Genomic DNA, 23,380 nt, shown 5'->3' with positions numbered 1-23,380 from the left:
AGTAGTTTTAATGACTATAATTTTTTACACAATTTCCATGGCTAAATTAGGCCTTTGCGTTTTGTATTCTTTTTGGTCAGTATTGCCTATTGATTCCACCAAGGAGGCTGTAAGCTTTTGCCTCCTCGTGCATGAGGCATCATTTGCACTTATGTCACTAACAGATTTTAAAAAACAATAGTGATTTGTAAGAGAGGATGCCCAGTGGAAGCCAACAGCTGAATAACTGATTAGAGAGCAACAGGGCCAGACTGCTGAAGCCCTGCAGCTATTCAGAGGGCAATGCAGACATGGAAGAAAAAAAAATTGAAGACAGAGGCAAGCACATCACCTTCTAATTCCCACTTACTCTATGAAACTGGCCCAGTTTCTCCTTGCTTGCTCTCCATCTCAGAACCTGAGTTTTCCCTGTCCTTTTTTTTTTTTTGCTATTCATATACTCAACAGTCTACAGTCAGGACATGTTCTTGGAAAGGGGTAATGCAAACTCGAATTATTTCAGACTGAGGCGAAAACTAAAACCACACATGCCTTTTTTTGTGGCAAGGGATGCACAGGGGCTGGTACAATTGTTTCTTTGAATGGAAGCACTGACAGCTCCTGTTCTTGTGCAAGGGCTGTGGTCAGCCCGTGTGCCTCTCGTCATCAGAACAAAGGCCTGGCTTTTAAAGACATGTACTTCATGAGGCCCAAATAACCTCAGGTGAAGAAGGATGTTCAGTTCAGGCAAGATGACAGGACTGCCAAGGATGTGCAACAGCAAATCTGGGCAACCAAAATACAGATCTGCTCAAAAATCAGATGCCTGTGACCATTCATATTTATATGTGTACTGGTTCTGTATTTTTGGTTTGGGTGGGGTTTTTTGGTTTTTTTTTTTTTTGTTTGTTTGTTTTCTTTATATTTTCCTTTTAAAATTCTTCATTGATTGCATTCCAGATATTTATGGGTGTCTTTTTTGAATTCTGCTCTAAGAAACTAGAAGTAAAAGGTTAAAATAGCAGGCTCAAACCTCGGGTGAGTCTAGGCCCTGTGTCCCCTCTAGGCTGGGGAGGGGAGCTGTGGGGACAGACTCTTCTCTAATTGTCTCTCAACAGACACAAATCTAATGCAATCAGCAAATCTCAGAATTGCATGAGCTGTAGTAAATAGCTATGTGGTAATCAAAAAGCTTTGTTTAGGTGTAGGGGGATTTATTTGGTGGTTTTTCACAGTTGTGATGGGTTTGTGGGGGTTTTTTTGGGGGGGTTGTTTGTTTGTTTGTTTGTTTTGGTGGTTTTTTGGGTTTTTTGTTTGTTTTGTTGTTTTGTTTTTTTTTTTTCTTTTTGAGGGGAGAGGTGCCCATTTATGCTGCACCTCTGGAACACAGGCAAAAAGCAGTAGCAAAGGTGGGGCTGTGGGATGGATGTGGTGGGCAAGTGTGTGCTCTTTTGTGTTCAGGGCAAGAGCTGAGGGTCCTGGCATCAAAAATGATGGAAATACCTTCACAGCCTTTCAGACTGAGAGTTGGGACATGGCATATTAGGATGTGGTGTGACAGCCAGGATTATGCTATGCTGATGTTGTTAAAATCTATCAGTCCCTCTGTAGATCATAAAAGCAGCTGCTGGCTGCTCTTTTACAGCGTTTTAAAATTTTTCTGAGGATTCATTATTAGGTAAATCATTGATAATATGACACTCACAAGGAAGTAATTAAAAAATCAAGAAGGAATCTTCATTAGATTATTTTTCTCTGCTTTTATAGGTGTGTATTGTATTATTCTTATGTCACTGTGACCAAGGTGGCTGAATATGATATGAACAAGTGCACACAAAGGCTGTATTTCTAAAAAAGTCTGAGACCCTGCATTGACAGAGATGAGTTTTTATACTGACTCCACTTGAACAGTTTCTTGCTGTCAAGCTGCATTGCTGTTGTACAGCTGTGTGAGCTTCTCCATGCTTGACTAGCCCAGTGCGTGCAATTGCATGCAAAAACCATGACAATATTGATGATGCTATTTCCTAAATCCAGATTTTAAATTTTGTCACTCTTTTCTTTTTTTTTGGCACACTTTCCAATGTTTGCAACCCTCTCGTGGTGACTCCAGACACACCATCACTTGTATGGTTTGATGTTAAATGAAGCAGGAATTCTTTGAATCCTGTTTTCTCTCATTTTTCCTGCCCACTAGTTTTACTCACTCTATCAAATACTATATTCCAGTGGTGTTTCAAATGCAGAGCAGTGAGGTAGACAACCTTTAGTTTTAGGTGCGGGACCCAGGTGCCTTTCAATCCCAGTGAGTCACTGGGTTACCTTGCTTGAAGGAAGGGTCAGTGAGAAGAAACACAAAAGAAAAGAATGTCCAGGAAAGGTCAGCAGGAGTGAGAGCAGTGGGGCAAGAACTGAACTGATGGACCTGGATTGTAAAAAATGAGGAATAGCAAAGAGACAGGTTTAGGGCAACAGAACAAAAGCAACAGAAAGGAGAAAACCAGTCAGAACTAATTTCACATCCTAGACCCAGTTGGAGCAAAAGAGGCTAAGACACTCCCAAAAGACTAATTTTCTCTCAGTAAACTGAGAATAGGCATGGTTCTCCCTGCTTTTAAAGACTTGAGCTCACTCTTCCGCCTAATTTTTCCCCATGAACACCCAGCACCTCAAAAGCAAGTAACTTAGAAGAACAAGGGTGGAGCCCAGAGCAGGCAGAGTTGGAGAGGTGCTCCGATAGAGCACAGGTAGTGAAGCAGCCAGCACTAACAACGGTGGGTGCACAGAGGACAAGTGGCATCCTGCCGAGTGTCCTTGTCTAAACTCCAGGACACCTTTTCCCTTGGCTCCCAAGACACTCTTCTTGAAGGGCCAAAACAGGCTTCTATGATACTCCTGGTGCTTATTCCCAAAATATGACCAAATCATACTATGAAGCAATAACCATGACACAGGCAGGTCCTGCTTCAGCTGTAATCACTTCTACTTAAAATAATCCCAGCAGTATTGGAGATGCTGAGCTTTCCAGATATCAAAAGGATACGCACAAGTGCTAAGAAAGCAGAAAACCAAAAGGAAGGGGGTAGAGTGCAACAGGGAAAAAAAAAAAAAGCCAGAAATGCTTTTGTTAAACTTTTGAATCATGCTTCCACAAAAGGCAGCAGATCCCAACATAGGGTGATTTTCATGCTGTAATAAACAGAAAAATAATTTAAAACCTAGGCAGCATGACTTATTCTGAAAGATCTGAGGGGCAATAAAAAAGCCTGTGTGCAAACGTGTGTGCGCACACACAATTTCTTTAACAGCTGCATGGAACAACCTGTTTTAAATAAGAACAAAGGTGAACAAAGCCAGTTGTCAGGGCAGCTCACCAACTGAAGTTTTTAATGTGCATGACGTATGCCATATAAAGTGTATTGCCTGAGATACAACAGCACAGAGTCCAACTTGAAGTATTTTTCTCAGGCTTTTCCTACACAGTCATGTTTCAAGAATTTACTGCATTTATCTTCATTATTTATTTCTCTTCTCCAAAAGGCCCAGTGGATCACCTTGCTCACTATATCTTCAGCAGCAAATTAAAATCAGCCTCTTCCTAAATATTCAAAATGTTCTTGTTCTATCAAGATGTCACTCAATAAATTTTTATCTGTTGCACTCAGAGCGTACAACTGGAAGCAGAAAGTGGAGGTCAGGTCTGACTTACCAAATGAGTTTGACTTAACCAAGAGAAGGGGAAAAAAAAGAGAAACAAAATAGTGATGGAAGATTTTCACTGCTTTGAAGCTTTTGTGAACAAAAAATAAAAAAGTCTGGCAAGCACACAGTGTACCTTTTCATGTATGTAAGTAAACACAAATTTAGGAAAAGCTTTGCTTTGCACAAACAGAAATTTTTGGGCTTTTTGTAACATGTTCGAGGACTTGGAGAGAGTTACAAGCTCTCTGCCTTCACTATAAATGTCACATGTGTTTCTGCACTGAAGGTGAAGAGGCAACCGAGAGCAGGGGCAGTCTGCTGGGAAGGTTACAAAGCTCTGTTTAGACAGAATTCTATAATCAGGCAATAATTTGTTACAAGTCTCTAAGATCCACAAGAGGAATCTATTGCTGTGCATAGTTAGGAAATTTTTAAAGAGAGCAGCTTATCAAACAAACGTGTAGTCTATTAGCACATCATTCAACTTTTATTTATTTCCTTATTTTGCTTCCCAGTTACTCTTCTCTGTAGTAGGCAATTGTGCCAGATGCAAAGTATAATTTCTGACTTTCAGGATGAGTTGAAATTTGGGATTCCTATCTATTCCCTCTGTTGCTTTTATTTCTTGTTGTTTTTCTTATCTGCTCTCACAATGTTGCAAGTGCTGCTTTACTCGGGAATGTGCTTCTTGAACTGCTTCATCCCAATGAAAGTGTGAACAAAAAAATTCATGAGCAAGTTAAATTTTCCCAGCCTTTGAATTGACTTAAGATGAGGTACTCTTGAGCAATAACAACATACGAAGTACCCTTCTATTTTTATAGAGACATATAATGTGATTCGAAGCAGTAAACGAAAAGCTGTAAATATTAAAGGCCTGCTTGACCTGAGCTGTGACATCCTACCTGATATCCTCTACAGGTCTGGTACCGTGGTAGTGGTGGGTACCCAGAGCAGCTGAAATGGTGATGGGAGAATACTTTAATTGTGAAATCTCATGGTGGTGCAGACTTAACCAGTGCAGGTGTGTAGGCTCACTGCTACTACACTGCACTTTCTCTAACATCCTCTTGACACCCCTGACCTTTCTGCTCAGAGCTGAGACCATGAAAACACAGATGAGGGAAGATGTGTCGCTTGCAGTGCCAGCCCGCCCCAAGCATGGCAACACAGACAGAAGGACAGCCAGAGCAGACACGAGAGGACACCTAGAAGGGTTGTTGTCTGGGAGAGGTGGGGGTTAGAAGTAGGATCTGGCAGAGGTGAGGAGAACCTGGGACTCAGCAGCGGATGCAGTGGGACTGGGACAAGCTGAGCAATGAGCTCAAAGCCCAGAGCCAGCTGGTATGGGGTGTGTGACCAGAGATCCTCCTGCCGAGCCAGCAGCGCCGGTGGAACAGAGCCTTGCTCCTGGCTGCTGATCACAGCCAAACCCATCTGTCACCAGATGGTTTTGAAACTCGCTTGCAAAGTGCTCTGTGCATTTCTAGTATCAAACTGCCTCGAGGCTGACACCCTGCTATGCCTATAAATTATTTTGTTAACTTAGAGTTCAGACTTTTATGCAGGCCATACAAGGGATCTAAACTCTCCTGACGATCTATTAAAGTGCTCATATAATGCCACATCATTACATTTCAATGGTCAATATCTTAGTGTTTGCCATTGTGTATGCAATTTCCTCTTTTTAAAGAATATTTAGCTCTCCCAAACAATGGGATTGCAAAGGACACAGTAAACAGAGTAAGCAGAACATTGGTCTGCTCAATGCATGTGATTATTTGTAATTGCACAATCAAACACATTTTGTACAGAAACCTTTCCTCTGACACTGGAAAAATAGAAACATACCAATGTGCATCAGCTTTGCACACAGGAAGCAGCAATCTCTCTGTAGGACCCCAGCTTCATCTTTTGGAAAGTATTTAGTAAATGAGGTAAAGGGAATATGAAATGGGAGAGAATGATTAAGACTTGTTTAGATTTCCCTGGAAAATGACTTTACGGTTGCATTGGTGTGACAGATTTCCTACATGGTGCTAGTAAAGTCATGTGAAGCTAATTTACATGGATTGTGAATATTTTTCACTCTAAGAATGGTTCTTATTTTGGGGAGCATATTGGATCTGGGCTGAGACGTGCAGGAGTCTGCAGCATCCATTCCTGGGCACAGGCAAAATCTCAGGGATTGTGATCTGCATGCACCACCCACCCTGCTGCACTCTGAAACTGACACTCAATGTACCCCAGAACAGGTGTCCCAAGCAAAACCTTGGTCCCTCTGTACTTACACCTCCCACCCAGAAATTAATAATTCTGTTCTCAGCAGAGTCTGAAGAGGGTGAGATAAATAACATCTTGAATAAACAGCATAAATTTAGTCTCTAAGCACCTGCTTTTGAAATGAGCTCTGTCCAGTCTATGTGCTGAATGAGGGTCCTAAGGAAAAATAATGAAAGATCATTAAATTAGACAGTTTCTCAAAAATGTAAACTCACATCCATTTTTAGTAGATTTGAAATATTTGAAATTCTATGTTTTCAGTGCTTTTGGCTATTGAAAGCTTTCTAAGAAATGTGGAACGTGAACGGGAAGGGAATGAGGAAAGCAAAGGCGTAAGAGAAAGGGAAGGGAAGCCTTCTTCCTAGCTCCCTTCACGAAATCTGAAAAAGTGACTGTGAGCAATATAGGAAATCATTAGGGAAATAGAAGGAATCCCCAAATTCTTTTATGCTGTTTTGGGAATAAAAGGGCTGGTTTAGGACTTCTTTAAAGCAGGGAGCTAACAGAATGGTGCTTTTCAGACCTCACCAGACTTGGTTAGGCTTACTACTATGCATGGATTTTCAAAACCAAACACGCCCGTATACTAAATCCCCAGGAGATTTTCTTCATGTATTCATGCCTTTATCAGCCGATCTTAAGACCAGCCAGCGCGTACCAGCAGTAGTACTGCCACTTCAAACACCGTGAAGACAAGAGGAAAGCAACAGGACTTTTGTTGAGCCAGCGGAATGAATCGGCAGCTGGGACTGGGAAGCAGCAGCGCTTCGTGCATCCCAGTCCAGTTAAGCAAAAGCAACTCCCAGCGGTTCTCTGCGATCAAATTCTTATTTCTTAATCGTTCACCTATGAACTGTACCTATAAGGAGCCCGGAGGGGCTGTCAATAATAAACCCCGGGAGAGCGGGGCTGCCCCGGCCCGGCAGCTCCAGCCCCCGAGCGCGGGGCGCAGCCTCACCTGGCAGCGGCGCCGCGGAGCCGGGCCCCGGCATCGCCCCCTTGGTTGCTGTTTTGGTTGCTTAAAAAAAAAAAAAAAAAGAAAAAGAAAAAAAATAGGTCTAGGTATATTGTAAGATAATTCTTTTTTTTTTCTTTTTTCTAATTTTTTTTTAAATTGTATTTTTAATTTGAGCGCCGCTGATTGCTGCGTGCATGCGCAATTGGCTGGCTCAGCGAGCGCACCGGGCAGTGGCGTAGGCGCGGGCGGGACGCAGCGAGGCTGCAGCGCGGCGTGCGGGCAGCGGACGCGCCGGGATGCTCGGCGCCCCGGCTACAGGAGGGCTGGACGAAGCAGAACAGCGCCGAGGGGCCGGGCCGGCCCGGGGCTGATGTAGCGTTGGGCTGGAGCCTTGGAAGGTGCACCTGGTGGGGCTGTGCTGTGCGGTTTCCCCTCCCGAACCGCGCACCGAGGGGTCAGGGAAGGATAACCGCAGCCCGGAGACAGGTTTGGCAATTCTCATCTCTCAGCTGAACGCTGCTTCGCCTTCGCTCTCTGATACTGTGTGCCTGCTTTCTGTGCATCCCCTTTCCTCTCCTCTAACCTCCGGAATTAATGTGGGTGATACTGTTTTGTAGTCTGAAAGGATGTCGGTCGGGTTTTTTTCTTAAAGATCTTTCGTGTTTTTCTTTCGTGACCAGTGTGCTGGAAAGGTGGGGGGACGCAGAATCTAGTAAGTGTGTTTGTATTCCAAAGCACTACCTTCAGTCACTGCTCAGTTGGAGTAAGACACTTTCAACACAAATGAACTATTTCAGCAAACTGGATGTTAATTTTTACAAAGTCAGGGTTAGAAACAGAAGGTAAACTGTTGTAGATTACAAGCAATGTGTCCTCCTAAGGAAGAAAACATTTCCTTTACTTTCAGTATATTTTGGAAACTATCATGTAGTTTAGAAGCAGCAAGAATATTAATTTGCTTATCATATAGTTTGATATAATCACTTTCCAAAAGTTAATTCAGCAATGAAGAACATGCACTTTTTTACATTTTGAGTTTGTATATTAGGTAGCCACAAAAAATTGTCTTTAGGTTTACTAGAACTTTTTTAAACCAGCTTGTGTTTGTTTTCAGAGTTGACCCTGTGACAAACTGAACAAGAAGTTGGAAAGCTCTGTAGTCAGGTCATTCAAACATTTTTCTCATTCCTTACCTTTAAAATGTAATGGATAGTAAGGAGAAAGTAACACAGATGTGCTTTATTCTTTTTCTTGCCATGGGATCTGATCTCGTTTACATTTTTCTTCTCCCAGTTGAGATGGATATATGGGAAGTAGTGAAGCTGATGATTCGAAAGTGTGAGCTAATCGCCTAATTTAAGTCTTAGGCTCGATTGTTTTGTTTCCTGGAGAGTCTGACCATCTTTTGGCTCTCTTTGACTTCACTCAAGTTGTAAGTACTCAGAACTAGCAAAATTCAGCCTTCTGGGTATCTCAGCCTGGCTCCAAACACGGAAGCCCTGGGAAGTAGTCCTGACATGTGGAGGATTTCCCAGTGGCTGTAGAAATAATCTTCAAAATCAGCTGTTGTACATTAAACAGAGGGAAAAAAAAAAAAAGGGAACTCCTTTATTGAGTTAAGCCACCTCTTGCTGGTTTTCATTGTCCTGGGATTACAGACTCTAGCATCACTTAATGGGCAGCAGCTTTCTAGCTACCAGTAGGAAGTTGTCCAGTCTCTCTAACTCTGCACGTACAGTAGCAAACTTTGGGTTTGAAGAGGAAAGATGAGTTTGCAAAGACATTTGCTTTCCCAGTGGAAATTCCCTTGGGATTGCTGTGTGAGTGGCGCAGAAATGCTGTTGGCCTCTCAGGAGGAAGCAGCCTTCATCAGCCCTCAGTCACCTGATCCTTAGAGTGACCAAGTCCTCATTAATGTATTTGCCTTAACCCCCACTTACAGGCCATCCGTGAAATGGGATAGAAGTCATTCCACCCCATAGCAACAGACTTTTTGGAATGTAAATGACAAAGTAAGGTACTGCAGGAGTGGGAAGTCACATGGCTTTGTGCTAGAGCAGCAGTGAGAAACTCTGTGGGTCTCCAGGCTGTGTATGAACTCAATTAATAAGGTCCCCTAGAGACCTTATCTGCTTGCCTCCTTTCCATCCTCTTTCTTCTAACTGCTGTTCCTCCTGCTGCCAGTTTTGATAGCAGGAGAAATAGCTCTCCACTTCTCCAGATTGCCCTCCACATTAACCCCTCCTTTGAGTGCTTAATTAAACACTGGGAGACACTTTGGGAAGCTTGGCTTTGTTTGTTTGCAGAGCAGGGGGCTGAAACAAGCCAACACAGCTGAACTATGGTGCTGAAATGTTGATGTGTATGCAAACCATGGGAGCAGCTTATGGCCTTTCAGAGCATCATCTGGCTTGCCCTGCTTTCCCAGGGTTTCCTTGTGTAGGTGAGTGCCCATTTCTATGCTAGAAGTGGAAAAGGCTGTATGAGTACCTGTGATGTTTTCTCATCTTGATGGAAGTACAAACAGAAATGCAGATACACCCCTGGTATGATTTTCAGTAAATGCCTAGGGGGCTATTTGCTTTTGCATGCTCTGTTTTAAACACTTGGAAGTAGATTTTTTTTGAGAGGAGCCATGACTAAAGAAATGAAGCAACATCACTGGAGGCACTTCTGTTGATCGATTCATAGCTTGGAGGAGGGAAGGGGAAGCAGAAAGACTGTGCAGTGAAACACTTCAGCTCCAAACCTAAAGGCAGGAGGAGAGGGAGAGCCTGGGTATTGCCCATCCTCTCTACATTCCTCCTTGCTAGCTACTTCCAGCACACCATTCATGAAAGTTGTTAAAAATAATTCCATAGTTGCTCTTCCTCCAGTCCGATGTCTGTTTTGTCTGCAACTGAGATTGATTGCTGAAAGTTTTCAGGCTCCTTCCTCCCCAGCACGGCTGCCAACAGAGCTCTCCTGCTGCCCCAGCACTGCCTGGTGTGGCTGTGAACAGCTAAGGCTGGTGGGGATCCAGGAGAGGCAGCTCCCTGTGCAGCAGGACCATGGCAGCTTGCAGCAGTGGCTTCTGTACTCCAGCGTCCTGCACCATGCCAGTCAGGCATCTTTCTTTATAGAACATAATCGGAGCAGCAGCATCCTGGGGTGTTTGTTCTTAACTGAGGCAGTTAGCAGTTGCACACAGTTATCATACCCGAGGGTTTGCTGCTTTTTTATACAGTACTGCAAGGGGTAATGTGCCTGTCTTGAGTACTGGACCTGTTCCTCAAATACTGTGGGGAGGACAGATAGTAAGGGGAGGGAGAGACCACCAGGACCCCCATGGCAGCAATGACTGTGTATTCAGGGACCGACTCGGGCTGCGTGCTTTGCCATGGTGCTTGTGGTAGCTCGTGGGAAAAGAGGTGCCACACAGACTGTGGCAGTGCTGTCCACAGGAGGGCAGGCAGTACGGTCCCTCTCTGGGCAGGGAACTGGATCACATCTGCATGTGATTCATTCTGGGGATATTCAGCCAAACCCCTGAGACTCTTAGTGATGAATGCAGGTTATCCAGTTGTATCCAAACATTTCTCATTTCTGTTTCTAAAAAAACACAAACCAAGACACCACAGGTGGGGGCTGGGTTGAGAGGTATCAAATTGTTGGATTGTCAGTGTTTTGGCTGTATCTCATGTTTCACGATTAAAGGTTTTATTTGTTTTGATTTTGATCCTGAATGCAGGTGCTTTCAGCCTCTTGACAATCCAGCATGCAGTTGCTCTGGCTCACACATTGAAGACCAGGTGCTGGGAGTCTGAAGGGCTTTTAGTGTTGCAGAGGAGCCCAGGTAGATCGGTGTTGCTTAGCAAACATTAGCAGCAGCAGTCAGATGAGAAGCCTGATAGCAGCAAATGTGCTGTGAGGGTCAAGAGGGGACGACCTCACCTTGCAGTCCTGCTGAAATTCCAGTTTAACCACTGAGGTATGAAAGTTGTACAAAAATGGAAAAGCAGGAGCAAGCTTAAACTCAGCTTTATTTTAGTCTCTTGAAGTAACACTGAAAAGGTGTAGATTTTTAAATTACTTTGGCAATTAACACATATATTTGTGCGCTGCCTTCCAACTCCTCCCCACAGAACCAGATTTTAGAAACAGTTCCCATAGACATGAAAAACAGAGGTATTGTTAAGTACCTTCTCTGAAAGCTGGCTTGTCATATTTAAGACATGTAGTTTCCCTGTGCTAAAGCTGAGGCAGAATGAAGTGCTGAATGTTGCTTTATTTTCCCAGAGGGGCCAAGTTGGCTATTCCCCACGGCTAGCACTCCTGCTAGGCAGTGACAGGGCTAACATGCTTTCTTCTCTTGCTCAGCCTCATGACTGGCATTTTCTTGTCTTAGTTTACCAGGTATTTGCATTTTTTTTTCAGTGGCTTTCTCGGCAGTATTCCCCAGTAGACTCTCAGGTAATCACGTGGGCCCATGGATGGTCAGTGCATTATTTTGCACTCTGCTAAGCTGCCTGGCTGGCGTGTACTGCCTGGAGCAATTGCTGGGTGAAAATCACATGTGCAGGCCTAGGAATTGCAAATCAAAGACAATTTTCTAAGCATCTCTAGGCATTTGGGTGTCAAGTTGTTGTTTTTTTTTTTTTTTTTTTTTAAGTGGCTTTCTGGGGTTTTTTAATTTATTGGGGTCAACTTAAAATTTTTCTGTGGGACAGGGGAGGCTGGAAACATTTCTCCTATGATGGTAACTTTGGAAGATGTGTCATTTAGAGCACCACCAGGTTCGACTACACTGTTCTGTCACGGCAAACAGGTTTGTTTTTTTTTTTTGTGGAAGGGTACATACTATTCCTTTAAGAATGTAGCCTGGGGGAGATGAGGAAGAGTTCTTGGCTGAAACATTTGCATGAAGCACTGTGACAGAGCAGCCAGGGAATATATTGCATGCTAATAAAGTTCCTTCTTCAGTGTGAAAAGTGCATGCTTTGTGAGTGACAGTGGGTCTTTTTTTACCTTTTGACATTCTAACTTGACCAATAATGAGGCATCCACCAGCACGCCTTTTCAGTCCTTTCCAAAGAGCTGCCACAACTAAAGAGACTTTTCTTTTGAGAATAATCTGTGACCCAGCAAGGTTGGCTGCAATGTTTGTTTGTTTTTCTCTCTACCGCTGGTTCCTACTATTCTCTTACTCCCACATCCTATTCGAGTCTTGTTTTCAAATGCATTCTTCAGCCTTCTCCTTCCCTACCTACTGCATCCTGTGTTCTGCTTTCTGACTTCCTTCTCTTTTCTTAGAACATGTGCAGGCTTTTCTTTCCAGTTCCTTTTGATTCTGGTCCCCCAGGAACAAGGAGTGAAACATTAACAGTTGCTGAGTACCGAGTCAATCTGGCTCTTGCTAGGAGTGTAGAGTTCAGGCGAGGGCTCTGGGAGACATCCCTTGTGTATGACATTGTGCCCCGGGGCCCTTGGCACCACTTCATTGCTGGAGTAGCAGAGAGGAATGGATATCTGTGCTCCACCTGCTGTCATCTGCAATCCTATTCTTATCCAGTAAGATAAGAATATTGGTAAAAGTTGATCTTTGCTAAGATATTGGTGTTCCAGTTACTGAAAGTTAATTACCAGGCATGGATTGCTCTGCTGTTACCACCTGGATATGCATCTCAGTTATAAAAAGGAAGCTGAGAAGCTTCAGACTTAGGGTAAGCAAACCAAGTAGATTTGAATTATCTCATGTCTTGATAGACGATGTGGGAACTGTAGGTGCTGTGACAGCGGTTTGGAAAAAATATTATTTCCCAGTAACTTCAGTGTGCATACCTGTGTCTTTCTAAGTCAGACTGCTGCTTTTACAAGAAGGCTCTTAGATTGGTCAGGATACATCCCTGTGTTATCTGTACCCCTTTCAGTTGAGGATCACCAGCCTCATAAATCAGTGCTTAGAACATGTGCAGGAACTTCCTATGTTGGTGTTAACAGATCCTGAATATAAAGCACAGGTATAAAATAGTTATATTACTCCATGTTGCATGGCTAAGGCTGGGTAATGTGTGCCTTTATTATATTTCTGAGGAGACACCTAATTTGGATGTATGGCAAGCTTTTATATTGTCTGAAAACACAGCTTTCGAGGCCATACAGAGAAGAGCATTTTCCAGATGAGGTCAGCTATAGCCAAAGGTTTGACTAGTCTGATCCTTGTGGTTCACAACATCTACTAAATGAAATGTGGAAGAAGAAACCTTTTAGCATAATAGTCACTGTGTTGGAAAATTTATCTTCCTGCTAATTTCATAAGCCTGTGATGCCCAGATGGTTATCAGTTGTGTGTTACTGTAATCTTCTGTCCTGCTGGTTTGTCTGTAACCAGGATTGGTCTGTTTATGTGTGGCTGCGTATGACAATTAGCTTAAATATTTTACCTTATTTTACACATTTTTCTGTGTGCAAGACATAAAGAGGAATTCACCTTGTAAAACAAACTTGGTATAAATGGATTTGTGAGTAGATAATACCTATCCTGTTGGGATATTATATATTTTTTTACCAACATCATCCTAACAGAGAAATAAATGTAAGAAAATTAAAACCTGATGTATACGTTATCAGTACATGTATGAAATATTAGTGTGTTTCAGATTTCTAGATGATTTTATGTATTTTTCATTTAACTGTTGTAATTCAAAATACTTGGTTTGGGAGCACAACTGTAGTAGGTAGTTATTTCTTGAAGATGAAATAAAACTAATAAATTAATTATTAATTAATAAAAAAAGAAGCTAAAATAAAGAGAGATACACACACACACATATATATTTTAGTCTAACACATCTCTTTTAACTTGTTTCAGGTTGAAGAAACTTCTTGAGCAAGAGAAGATCTATCAAGCCAGGAAGGAGAAGGAGCATACAAAGAGAATCAATAAACTAAGAGAAGAACTAGTCAAGCTCAAATCATTTGCACTCATGCTGGTGGATGAAAGACAAATGCATATTGAACAACTTGGTCAACAAAGCCAGAAAATACAGGACTTAACCCAAAAACTAAAGGAAGAAGAAGAAAAGCTTAAAATTATTAGTGCAAAAACAAAAGAAGATGGACAAAAACTGATGAAATTAGAGGCAGAACTTGAACACAAAACATCATCATTTTGTCAAGAACATGAAGAGATGACTGCTAAACTGGCTAATCAAGAGTCACATAACAGACAACTAAGGCTCAAGCTGGTGGGGCTGACTCGCAGAATAGAGGAGCTAGAAGAAACTAACAAAAATCTTCAAAAAACTGAGGAGGAACTTCAAGAATTAAGAGATAAAATAGCGAAAGGGGAATGTGGGAACTCTAGCTTAATGGCAGAAGTGGAAAACCTCCGCAAGCGTGTACTTGAAATGGAGGGGAAAGATGAAGAGATCACAAAAACCGAATCCCAGTGCAAAGAGCTGAAAAATAAGCTGCAAGAGGAAGAGCATCATAGCAAAGAGTTGAAACTTGAAGTGGAAAAACTGCAGAAAAGAATGTCAGAATTAGAGAAGCTGGAAGAGGCTTTCAGTAAAAGTAAATCAGAATGCACTCAGCTGCACTTAAACTTGGAGAAAGAAAAAAATTTGACTAAGGATTTGATAAATGAGTTGGAAGTGGTGAAGACTCGAGTGAAAGACCTTGAGACATCTGAAAGCAAGTTGGAAAAGGCTGAAATAAGCTTAAAAGATGACCTTACAAAGCTGAAGTCGTTTACTGTAATGTTGGTTGATGAGCGAAAAAATATGATGGAAAAAATAAAACAGGAGGAAAAAAAGGTTGAGGGCCTAAACAAGAATTTTAAAGTTGAACAAGGGAAAGTTATGGATGTAACAGAGAAATTAATAGAAGAAAGTAAGAAATTTTTGAAACTGAAATCTGAAATGGAGGAAAAAGTATCTAGCTTGACAAAGGAAAGGGATGAGTTAATTGGCAAACTGAGAAGTGAAGAAGAAAAATCATCTGACTTGAGCTGTAGAGTTGACCTGTTAAAGAAAAGAATTGATGGTATGGAGGAAGTAGAAAGAGAAATTACAAGAGGTCGAACTAGGAAAGGAGCAGAGCATGGTTGTCATGAGGACAACAAGATTAAGGAACTTACCATTGAAATTGAAAGATTGAAAAAACGTCTCAAACAACTGGAAGTGGTTGAAGGAGATTTGATGAAGACTGAAGATGAGTATGATCAGCTAGAGCAGAAATTTAGGACTGAGCAGGATAAAGCTAATTTTCTTTCTCAACAATTGGAAGAGATGAAACTCCAGATTGCCAAAACAAAAGCAATAGAAAAAGGTGAAGTGGTGAGCCAGGAGGCAGAGCTGAGGCACAGATTTCGTCTGGAAGAGGCCAAAAGCAGAGATTTGAAAGCAGAAGTTCAAGCACTTAAGGAAAAAATCCATGAGCTCATGAACAAAGAAGACCAGCTTTCTCAGCTCCAAGTCGATTATTCAGTTCTACAGCAAAGGTTTATGGAAGAGGAAAACAAAAACAAGAGCATGGGGCAGGAAGTTTTGAACCTGACAAGAGAGCTGGAGCTTTCTAAGCGTTACAGCCGTGCCCTGAGGCCCAGCATGAACGGGAGAAGAATGGTTGATGCTCCCGTGACATCCACCGGTGTGCAGACAGATGCTCTAAGCAATGAAGCAGCAGAAGAAGAAACTCCAGCAGTGTTTATAAGGAAATCCTTCCAGGAGGAGAATCATATAATGAGCAATCTGCGACAGGTAGGTCTGAAAAAACCCATGGAGCGTTCTTCAGTGCTTGAGAGATATCCTCCAGCAGCAAATGAGCTTGCTATGAGGAAATCCTGGATACCATGGATGAAAAAGAGGGAAACTGGGGCTCAGACAACTCCTGATAAAGGAGCCCGAACCCACAGTAGTCCAGCACATCCCGGGGAGGTTGTCCTTTCACCAAAGCAGGGTCAACCTCTTCATATTCGGGTGACACCAGACCATGAGAACAGTACAGCAACTTTGGAGATAACCAGTCCATCCGCAGAGGAATTTTTTTCAAGTACCACTGTCATTCCTACTTTGGGAAATCAGAAGCCACGAATAACCATCATTCCCTCTCCAAATGTTATGCCACAAAAAGGAAAAGGCAGTGAAAGTCCCATGGGCCCAGATCGTTCCATGTCTCCAGTCACTATAACAACATTCTCCAGGGAAAAGTCCCCAGAGGGAGGGAGAGCACCCTTCACTGACAGACCTGCATCGCCAATTCAGATCATGACAGTATCGACATCTGCAGCGCCGGCAGAAATCTCTGTCTCTCCGCAGTCACAAGACATGACCATGGGCAGGGCTGTCTTCAAAGTCACGCCAGAAAAGCAAACCGTCCCGACTCCAATCCGCAAGTACAATGCCAATGCCAACATTATTACAACAGAAGACAACAAAATCCACATCCACTTGGGCTCCCAGTTCAAACGTTCTCCCAGTGCCGTGCCTGACGGTGCGAGCCCTGTGATAACAGTCCGACCGGTGAACATCGCGGCAGAGAAAGAGGTGGTAACTGGTACCGTCCTTCGGTCCCCTCGGAACAACCTGTCCCCACGACCTGCAGCCAGCAAGGTGACAAGTACTATCACCATCACGCCTGTTACAACATCTTCCACACGAGGAACACAATCAGTGGTAAGCAGTGTGATCTCATGGTGTGGTCTTCATGGCAGGGAGAAGGACCAACCATAGCTCAGGTTGGAGACACCAGCAGGGAAAACAGAAGGGGTGAAGAGAAACTCTTGTCTTCCCTACATTTCTTCCAGGCTCAAGCTTAATTATATAATCAGAATTTGCCCAATTCATGTATTTTTGTACCAGTGTTGGATGCTGGTACACTTTTGGTATTATCTCCGAAAGCATTTAACTTCCAGAGGAAGTCCCTTCAAAGTTATTTTAATAATGGCAACCCAGCAAAATTATGAGTGAGAGATAGAGGGACAAAGAACAATGGACATGACAGAGCAGGAAGCTGTATTTTTATTTTTGATCGGTGCAATATCTGAATTTTCAAAATACACCTCATGTTTTTTTTTGGCTCAACTAGCAACTCTTCAGACTCTAATTATGCAGGCTGGCATTTCTTTGATATAATCTCGTGATCCCCATATAATTCAGTTAATATCTGCTATAATACTGAGTTCCAAAGGAATAAATAAGCAGACATGTTATCACTGCTTATAGCTGCAAGCCTCTTTTGCCAGTGAATAGTAGAGCTCTTTCTGTTCCTCTGAACTTCTGCAAGTGCTGTATTACAATAGAGCTTCCTGTAACATATTGTTTTTGCTTTCTCTTTGGGCTTCTGTGGTGGTACCCCAGCTTCTTTTTCATAGTGAAAGACTTCTCACCTCTGTCTTTAACCATAGTGGGCAGTATTTATTGATAGTCCTTCCCCAGTTTATTACTGGACATAAGTTTTTATTGCTTGAGTTGGAAATACCCTGGGAAAGAATTTAACCAACACAGAAAACCAGCGGTACTGTATTAGTCCAAAAACTTACTTAGCTAGACAGAGTCTGCAACAGATGCTTAGGGGAAGATTATTTTGAGTGGGTAAACACACAGTAATGTTTCCCTTAGTGTCTGTTCCCAGTTTTTAGTCAATAGGTGGGTATTTCTCTCTGAACCAGAGCCTGTAGCCACATCTTTGTCTTTAATAGACCATGGCAGCGTTTTCTTCTATTTATTCTTTTAATTGCTTTTTGAACTCATTTACACTGTTGTTTCCACAACATCAGGGGGCAGTGAATTCAGCTGTGGGCTTTGGGAAAAGCTTTTTTGTTTGATACCTTTTATGCAATACCTTCATTGGTTACAGCCTTTTTCTTGTATCTTGACAAATACTGAATAATCATCCCCTACTCATTTGTCCGTGCTGCTCGGGAGTCAGCAGAGCCCTACAACACGCCTTGTCAGCCATCTCTTCCCAAGCCGAAATGTCGAAGTGTATTTAAGATACACTTTCACACTTCTGGAGAGAAGCTGCCATTCCCATTTAAGGCTTCTGAATTAAGAAAGCTTGCATTCATCACACAGATCTGTTTGGGATTGCACATGCACTCCCTCTCTCTTCCCACCTATATAAAGTATTGTAGATGCTTTATTATACAGTGTTTCCTTACATATTAAAGGCAACTGCTCATTTTTTGAAGTCTTGAATTAATTTACAAACTCCTTTGTCTCTCAGAAGCCTGGAAAACTTTTTTTACATTTTCTTTTAACTACATGTGTGTCTCTACTGTGATGATGCAGTGAACCATGGCAGACAAAACTTTTTTTTTTTTTTTCTGGCTAAAAAACAGTCTTCTTTCTTCACTTTATCCTCCCTGATTTGGAATGTAAGGAAAATAGTTCAACCATAAGATTTACTTTATCTTATGCTTCCCTTTGTTTTTTAATGTCCCTAGTCAGCTGAGCAGGCAACTTCGAACAAGCTCAAATGTGTCTTTTCCTCCCCAGCCTCTTGGAAAGAAAAAAAAGTGCATTCACCATCTGTTTTGCAAATGACAACTTTACAAACACACTTCACTGTCCCTAGTCAGAAAACCCAACTGTGATCATTTACTCAGTAACCCTAGACGAAACCAACAGATACAATTTTGAGGTTTAAGTTAATAAAAAGTGAACAAGATGAACTGATACAAAGCTGCTTTCTTAGCTCACTGGTTTTAATTTTTGTCTTAACTCTCCTCACACAAGATGCTTTGTACAATGTATTAATGCCTTTTTTATGGCAGCCTATGGATTTGGATAGTTTCCATAGAAACAGAAAAAATGGTTTTTAGTCCTCCTCAGCTTGATTAGAGTCAAACTCACTCCCAGGAAAATACTTGGACTATCCTAGCAGATCTAAGATATGATTTTTTAAATTGCAAATGGACCACAGAGACCAGAGGATATGGAGACCTATGGAAAATGAGCCTGCTTTTTAGTCTTCCCTTAGCACATTGGCCCAAATTTCTGTTCCCAGGACAGCAACAGAAAAAGGTGAAGTGGTGTCAGATAGAGTGGTGTCAAATAGAGTAAGAACAGGGCAGTTCATATAGTTTGCAGAAAAAATCCCGCAGAATAAACCCAAGTATTCTTTGGTAAAAGCCCCAAAACAGTGGCGCCTGCATCCTGTTTGATTTAGGCCTTACCTTTGGTTATAGGATTACTTGTGAATGTGGATCTTCTTTGGCTACCACGATGAGTGTCAGTCCTATAATCACTTAATCCCTGTGCTCCCCACCTCCTACAAGCCTGGCATTGAGTGCCAGCTGTTTATGCTGCCAGGGTACACAGTGACTCCACTGCCACGCAAATCTGCAGGGAGCAGAGGGAATCCCGGCTGCAGCAGAGCCAGCACGGTGGCACAGCACCAACCATGCAGGGCGTCCTGTGACCACGGCAGGAGGGCCCAGCTGAGAAGCTGCTGGGTGCCAGAGCAAAGGGGACAAGTGTTTGTGCAGCTGTAAGGCCGCTTGCAATTGGACAGCACTTAGCTTGAGATCGGCTAAATGTAGCTCTGTGTAGGTGTCCCATGTCTGCTCTAAGCTGCTGCTGGAGCTCCTGGAGGGGCAGGGGGCAGCTCACCTGCCTGTGCAGAGGTGTTGTGGTGCTGGCTGTGTGCCTGTGGCAGCTGAGACACGTGTGTGGGGCTGGGAGGGATAACTGACCCGTACCCTTCTGCAGTGGCAGCTGATGGGACGCCTCACATGGCACGAGATGCCTCAGTGTGGGCAACTGAGTCAGTCTGTAGTCTGTGTGCTCCCCATGGCAGCACTGAGGCCTGTGTGCTGGCCTGTGGTGGCTGGGGGTGATCCAGCTGAGACTGGGCTAGCTTCTGTGTGAGCTGAATGGCCCACTGGCTCTGCTGACTATATTGCTTAGATCTCAAGTCCCAGCCTTTCAGGATAAAGTTATCTAAGCATACTTTATTTTAGTGCCATTTTCAGTGCTGTCAAGTAATCTACCTACCTTCCAGCTGCTTTATCAGAAGTTTTAGGTCTCCTTGGGTCATCTGTCTTGTCTATCAGCCCTGTGTACATTGCTTGAGTAGCCCAGGGCATTTCAAATTGCACAAGGTGTCTGTTGGTCGCGGAACTGAACCATTTCTGTCCAGGGCAAGCTGGGGCCTGATCAGATTGAGAACAAATGCTGAAAAAGCACTTTTGTAATAAAAATATTCCAGAAGCCAGTGTGTGCATGAAAGCACTCTCTTTGTGTGTCAGTAAAATGCACCAAGCAGGATCTGTTACAAACATGGTACGTGTTCTGTATGTTCAGTTTGTTTTTTTCCTTTAATGGGACTGCCCAACCCTACTGCAGCTTCACAGGTTAATACACCTGTGTCTGCAGTGAGAGCTGAATATGACTGCACCATGGCAGCTGCATGTGTTCATCTCAGTCTCAGTACTGTCTTGTGTAACCACACTGGCTCCCTGTTCCAGCACCCTGTCTTGCCTTGCCAGCTCAGATCCAGCTTGTATCACCCAGTGTCCCACAGGGCCGCGTCTCAGGCACTCCATTTCAGCTGTGTAAGGGTTAGTTTCTGGTTGGAGCCACATTCCTGGACCAACCAGAAGACAGCAGCCTACAGACAAACAGCTGTAAGGAATGGCTTTGAGTTCTTGGAAGAAACAATGGAGAGACAGGCAGTCGTGTGGGTTCTCGGCCACAGATGCTACAGACGTGGACTGGATGTGTTCTCTGCTTGCTGCCCCTTCCCGCGCCCAAGGGGACAGCCGGCTGGGGAGGCACCTTTGTGCCATCTCACTTGGCAAACACAAAATGCTTTTGCAGCTGCCTGGGAAGCAGGCATTAGCTTCCATGCAATCAACACGTTAGTATGCTGGAATGAAGGCAACTAAGAAATTTAAAGCAAGTTCGAGTTCTTTTCAAAGTGCTTTTGAGTGATTTAGGCTTGAAATGAGTAACTTGAAAGCGCCCAAATCCTTAGTTAATAATTTACATGTGAATAAAGCTGAAGAAATGCCTGAGATTCCAGCTACTCCATTTGATTGCCTCATGTTTACTCACTGTGGGACTCTTTCAGGGAGTACAAGATGTTTGTCATTTGGGTTCCCTGGGATGTTGACATATTTTCCAAGGCTGATGGAATGCATTTGCATGTTTTGCCCTACAGAATTGTATGGGCCTAACTTGTTTTGACATCTACATGTGAGTTCCATATTAGCCTTTAGACTGCTATTGTAAATGTTGCTTTTAGTTATTGAAAATGGCTTCCTTCCTGTCAGGCAGACAGCATTCAAGTTTTCCAATTGTGATTTTTTTTGAGTGTACACATGGGGTTTTGAACTGTTCTTAGAAGATTAAGGAATGGTTTTCCTTTGCATGCTCAGGATGCAGACAGAAAGCTGTGATGCCACTGGCTGAAAAACATTTGTAGAGCATTTTTAAGTAAATGTACAAATGCATGTTGCAGCTGACGTGGGCCCCCAATCCAGTCTATTTCAGCAGTTAAGTTTTACTTTGCTTATATGTCATAAGTTGCAGAGTTTTGTCATTTAGCAGGTGGGTCTAGCTAGGATTACAGGATTTTAGGAGAACTGTTCTCTTTTGTGAGATCAAAGTCTTAATCCATAATCTGAACAGAAATGTCAGTCACATATGAAATTTAGCCAAGACACTGAAGTTGTCACCATTATCATTTGTGTCTGTATTGCACACTGCAGGAGATAAAGCCCGTTTTCCTTCCAGAATTGTCATGTTTATAAGTATTTTCTTTAAGTCATGGTTCATATGGGTTAGCTCCACATTTGACCTTGAAGAGTACGTGCATCATTATCTGGCCAAAGCTATGGGGTAGCTTTGGCCTGGTCTCCAGCTGGGGCTCCATACGGACACAGGAGCTGTGTTGGGTCTGCCAACCCCAAGCCAACCACTTAGGCTGTTTTTTTTTTTTTGTTTTTTTTTTTTTTTTACATTCTGAATTACTCAAACTTGAGGATAGGTGTGCTTGCTAGGCTGTTGTCCTGGGCAAAAGACTGGCAGAGATAGTAAAATGACCATGTCCACACTGCCTTGCGGTATCCTTGGAAATCTGGGTTAGAGTTTCTCAAGCTGTGATTTGTGCTTGGACCGGGAGAACCCTTTCCCACATCCCTCCTGCCACAGCCACAGGAAAAGGAAATCCAGATGTTTTTTTCTCCGTCTCTTTCTCTCCCAGCCCCCTGCTCTTCCCAGTGCAGAAATAAGTGGCCCCAGCCATGAGCTCAGCATACTTTGGGAAGTAAAATTCAATTTTATTTACAATGCTGAGTGATCATGCCCCAGCTCCTCAAATTTGGCAATTACCCTGGGTTCATCATTAGCCTCACCTGACTAAGCTGTTCTGAAGACCTGTGCTAGTGTCTGTACAAGATGCTAATATTTTACCTGTCCTGACAGCCAAGCCAATGTTGTAGTAGCCTCTAAGGCCATCCTGAACTGTGTCATGCTGTAGAATGGGAGATTTGCACAAATTCCCTTCCTTATGACATCTTGATTCAAAACACTGCACCTCACCTCTGGGAAACTCATTTGATTGCAACTGTGCGTTTGGACCTACTCTAGCAGTTTGTGCCATGGCCAGATTCCAGGTGTGAATATTACTTTGCTAATAGGTATGATTTGGGATATTGTTGTTTGAGAGGTAAATGAAGAACCAAAGAAAAGTATAAGATGAGCATGTATGAGAAAAAGTCCTTAATTCACTGCATTTTTCTCTGTCTCTTTGTTTCACAGACAGGACAGGATGGGTCATCCCCGAGACCTACACCCACCCGAATTCCTGTGTCAAAAGGTATGAAAGCAGGAAAGCCAGTAGTGGCAGCCCCAGGAGCAGGAAATGTGACAAAATTCGAGCCTCGTGCTGAGACTCAGTCTATGAAAATAGAACTGAAGAAATCTTCAGCCAGCAGCTCTGCCTCCCTGGGCGGGGGTCAGGGCTGATGGCAGTGGCTCAGGGGGTACGTTCTGTAGGTTTTACTGCTGCCATGGAAGTCAGCTCCCCTGTCTGTGTAGCTGTTCACGTTTGCCTGTACTAACAAAGTCCTGCAGCTATCACTTAACAACAAACTAATAAGTGTGTGCACTGACTACTTAAATAACAAAATCCTTTTGTTTCCTTACACAAGTTTAAAAAAAAAACAAAAAACAAAAAACAAAAGAAAAAAAAAACATGTCAAAAAGGCAATTTTATGCCAGGAAGTTTTTCAGTCTAGGAAGTGAGAATGGGGTAACTGCACTAGGTTATTAATCTAGTTCAGGAATTCTTAATGATAGACTTAGTCACTTTAACTAGATTGTTTTCCACTTTAACGGATCACTTTCCACCTTTGCTGCTGCGTGGTCTACTTTCCTTCCTGCCTTGATCACATTATTTAAATGCCACATGGCCAAGGGAAGCAATGCCAGAAGACTTGCCATGTGCACTTGAGGTCCTGTTTTAATG

At 42.9% G+C, this 23,380-nt stretch overlaps 1 protein-coding gene across 8 annotated transcripts in view; it reads left to right on the top strand.

Annotated features, from left to right (window-relative positions):
* Positions 1 to 23,380, top strand: part of FILIP1 (filamin A interacting protein 1) — a 102,234-nt gene that overhangs the window by 70,886 nt on the left and 7,968 nt on the right. For 6 of the 8 annotated variants that reach the window (XR_005256218.1, XM_038131158.1, XM_038131156.1 and 3 more), the window contains 2 exons: positions 13,773 to 16,578; positions 22,672 to 22,895. Coding sequence is in view for 7 of the 8 variants with exons in the window: in XM_038131158.1 (XP_037987086.1) it covers positions 13,773 to 16,578; positions 22,672 to 22,878 (3,013 nt within the window). In the remaining variant the exon portion in view is untranslated. Of the gene's footprint in view, positions 1 to 7,142; positions 7,409 to 13,772; positions 16,579 to 22,671; positions 22,896 to 23,380 lie in introns of those variants that run through there. The other 2 variants (XM_038131161.1, XM_038131159.1) reach the window with 2 other exon arrangements.

This window comes from Motacilla alba, chromosome 3 (assembly GCF_015832195.1).
Source record: "Motacilla alba alba isolate MOTALB_02 chromosome 3, Motacilla_alba_V1.0_pri, whole genome shotgun sequence".
Classification (NCBI taxonomy): domain Eukaryota; kingdom Metazoa; phylum Chordata; class Aves; order Passeriformes; family Motacillidae; genus Motacilla; species Motacilla alba.
This window is presented reverse-complemented; position numbering and strand designations above follow the sequence as displayed.